We start from the raw sequence: 2405 nt of genomic DNA, 5'->3' as shown, positions 1-2405 counted from the left end.
CCCCAGCCCCAGGTAGGCAGCTCCTTACCCAGGTGGGCAGCTCCACGCGGTAGTTGAGATCCCCGAGCCAGAAGAGGTGAGTGAAGCGGTGAGTGATGTTAAAGGGACTTAGTTTCTTGTCTCCCAGAGCCAGAAACCGGAGAATGTTCATATAGTTTTGGTTTCGCCTAATTAAATGACCAAGCAGCCATCTTAGCACAGGGTTCCCGGTTCCGCCATGGCAGGAAGTCGGGGTGATGGGGGGGAGGGCGCGGGGGGGTGTGGAATCAAGGCATCGAATCTCCCCCCCCGCAGCAAACACCTTACGTGTGGCTGGGGCATGCCTGGGTGCAAAGGGCCTTTCAGGCTGAACTGGGAACACAGGGCAGGGGCCCTGAGAGCATCTGCTCTGCAGAAAATCAGAATCCTAACTATTCTAGACGGCCGTCTTCACAACTGGGCCACCAATAGGCAAATGGGCTTTGACAGGGAAGGGTGCCCAGGTGTGGTTTTGCCTTTTAGAAAGGAGTGGTACTTAGGCGTCTATTAGGGTGACGACACAGGGAAATGTCTGTTCTGTCCTTCAGAAAGGTCTCTCCCCCCGGGAGGTCACTACTGTGCTGCCATTGCCTGTGATGAGACCATGGGAAAAGTGCTCAGAGGCCAACAGGACAGGGCCCCAGCTGAGGGCTGAGCGGTCGCTGTGGTGTTTAGTGAGGGGTGTGAGGTGTGCCTGGGCAAGTAATTCCAACACAGGCTCTGGGGGAACGAGCACCATTACCTGAGTTTCTTTTCGCTTCCAGAAGTCAAGTGGCTGTTGACAAACCCCAGGGAGGTTCCGTTGAACATAAATGACACCCCTACGGCTCCCTTGTTCCCTAAATGGAGGGGAGAAGAAGGAAGTCAGAGTATCAAGTGGGCAAACTCGTCAGGTGGCAGGAAATCAAGGGGACGCAGTGCAGTTAATAGATGGGAGAAGCGGAGGCCTAGGAAGAAGGCAAAGCAGCTTCATTTGGGGAGGGAGACGGGACAGGGGACAGGCACTAGGAGGCGAGATTCCTTCAGGACAACAGGAAAACGGGGTGAATGAGCAGCAGCCTTGGGGTTCTCTGCGGGGCCGAGGGAGAGAGGAGGCTGCCAGTGAACCCATGCTGGCATTTGCCCACAAGGAGCCATTGGTCACCCACATGCCAAGCAGGCGGGCGGTGAAAAGCAGCCAGGACTCGGCGGGCTGACCTTCTACCCAGCTAACTCCAGGGTCCTGGTGAGACCCAACCCTGTACCGAGACCACCTCGTTTTCTGTCCATTTTACGCTATTCTAGTGGTTCTCAAAGTGTGTTCCTTGGACCAGCGGCATCAGCGTCACTGGGGCACTTATGGGATGTGCACGTCCTCAGGCCCCATGCCGGGCCTGCCGAATCAGAAATTCTGGGGGCGAGGCCCAGTAATCTGCATTTAATGAGTCCTCTAGGTCAGGGGTGGGCATATGCTGGGCCTACCGCCCGCTAAAAGTGGTTTTTACCTTTCTAAATTGTTGGGAAAAAGTCAAAAGAATATTCTGTGACACATGAAAATGACGTGAAATTGAAGTATAGAATCCATAAAGAACATTTTGCTGGAACACAGCTACACCCGTGGACAGAGCCTGCATGGCTTGCAAAGCAAAACGATATTCACTATCTGCCTTTTTAGAGAAAAGTTTGCCAACCTCTGCTCGAGGTGATTCTGACACAGGCTGAAGTCTGAGAATCTGCTTGGTCCAATACATTAGCTACGAGCCTACATATCAAGCCCTTGAAATGTGGCCAGTCCAAACTGAGATGGGCTGTAAGTGTAAAAAACACATCGGCATCACTAGCCTCAGTAAGAAAAACAGAATGTAAATTATCTAATCGTTTTTTTTATTGAAATGGTGACTTCGATAAATACCGATTGAAATGGTAATATTTCGAATGTATGGCGTTTGGCAAATGTATTATTAAAAATAACTTCACCTTTTCCTTTTCCTTTCTTCAGTGTGGCTATTAGAAAACTTAAAATGACCCATTTGGCCCCTGTTCTGTCTGGGCAGAACATGAATGAAAGGACCTTGGGGACGATCCAGCCCTGCTTCCTTGGGAGGGGCCAGTCGGGGGGCGGACAGGCAGCCCAAACAGAGATGGGACACGGGCTAGAAGGAGGTTCCTGGGTAGCAGAAGGGTGTGGGCTTCAGAACAGGGCGGCCACTGAGACAGGAAGGAAGGAGGGACAAGTGGGTGTGGACGCAGGCAGAGTGCACTTTGTCAGCAGAAATGCTGATGGCGCTTTCACGCTCGATGGCAGCAATTCTTCTATTTCCTGTTATCTCTGGGACTATCCTGTCCCCGACTCCAACCACCAGGAACTGCTGGCCTCGCCCTCAACTCTGCCCCCAGCCCACGTGGGT

General features: G+C 52.5%; 1 protein-coding gene across 1 annotated transcript in view; it reads right to left on the bottom strand.

Moving 5' to 3' along the window:
- The window catches only part of INPP5D (inositol polyphosphate-5-phosphatase D), a 138260-nt gene that overhangs the window by 30583 nt on the left and 105272 nt on the right, over positions 1–2405 (bottom strand). Inside the window, exons 10-11 of the mRNA XM_023523773.1 lie at positions 761–857; positions 29–167 (exon numbers count right to left, since the gene is read on the bottom strand). Of these exons, the coding sequence (XP_023379541.1) occupies positions 29–167; positions 761–857 (236 nt within the window). The remainder of the gene's footprint in view (positions 1–28; positions 168–760; positions 858–2405) is intronic.

The sequence above is a fragment of the Pteropus vampyrus genome, unplaced genomic scaffold (genome assembly GCF_000151845.1).
Source record: "Pteropus vampyrus isolate Shadow unplaced genomic scaffold, Pvam_2.0 Scaffold411, whole genome shotgun sequence".
Classification (NCBI taxonomy): Eukaryota; Metazoa; Chordata; class Mammalia; order Chiroptera; family Pteropodidae; genus Pteropus; species Pteropus vampyrus.
This window is presented reverse-complemented; position numbering and strand designations above follow the sequence as displayed.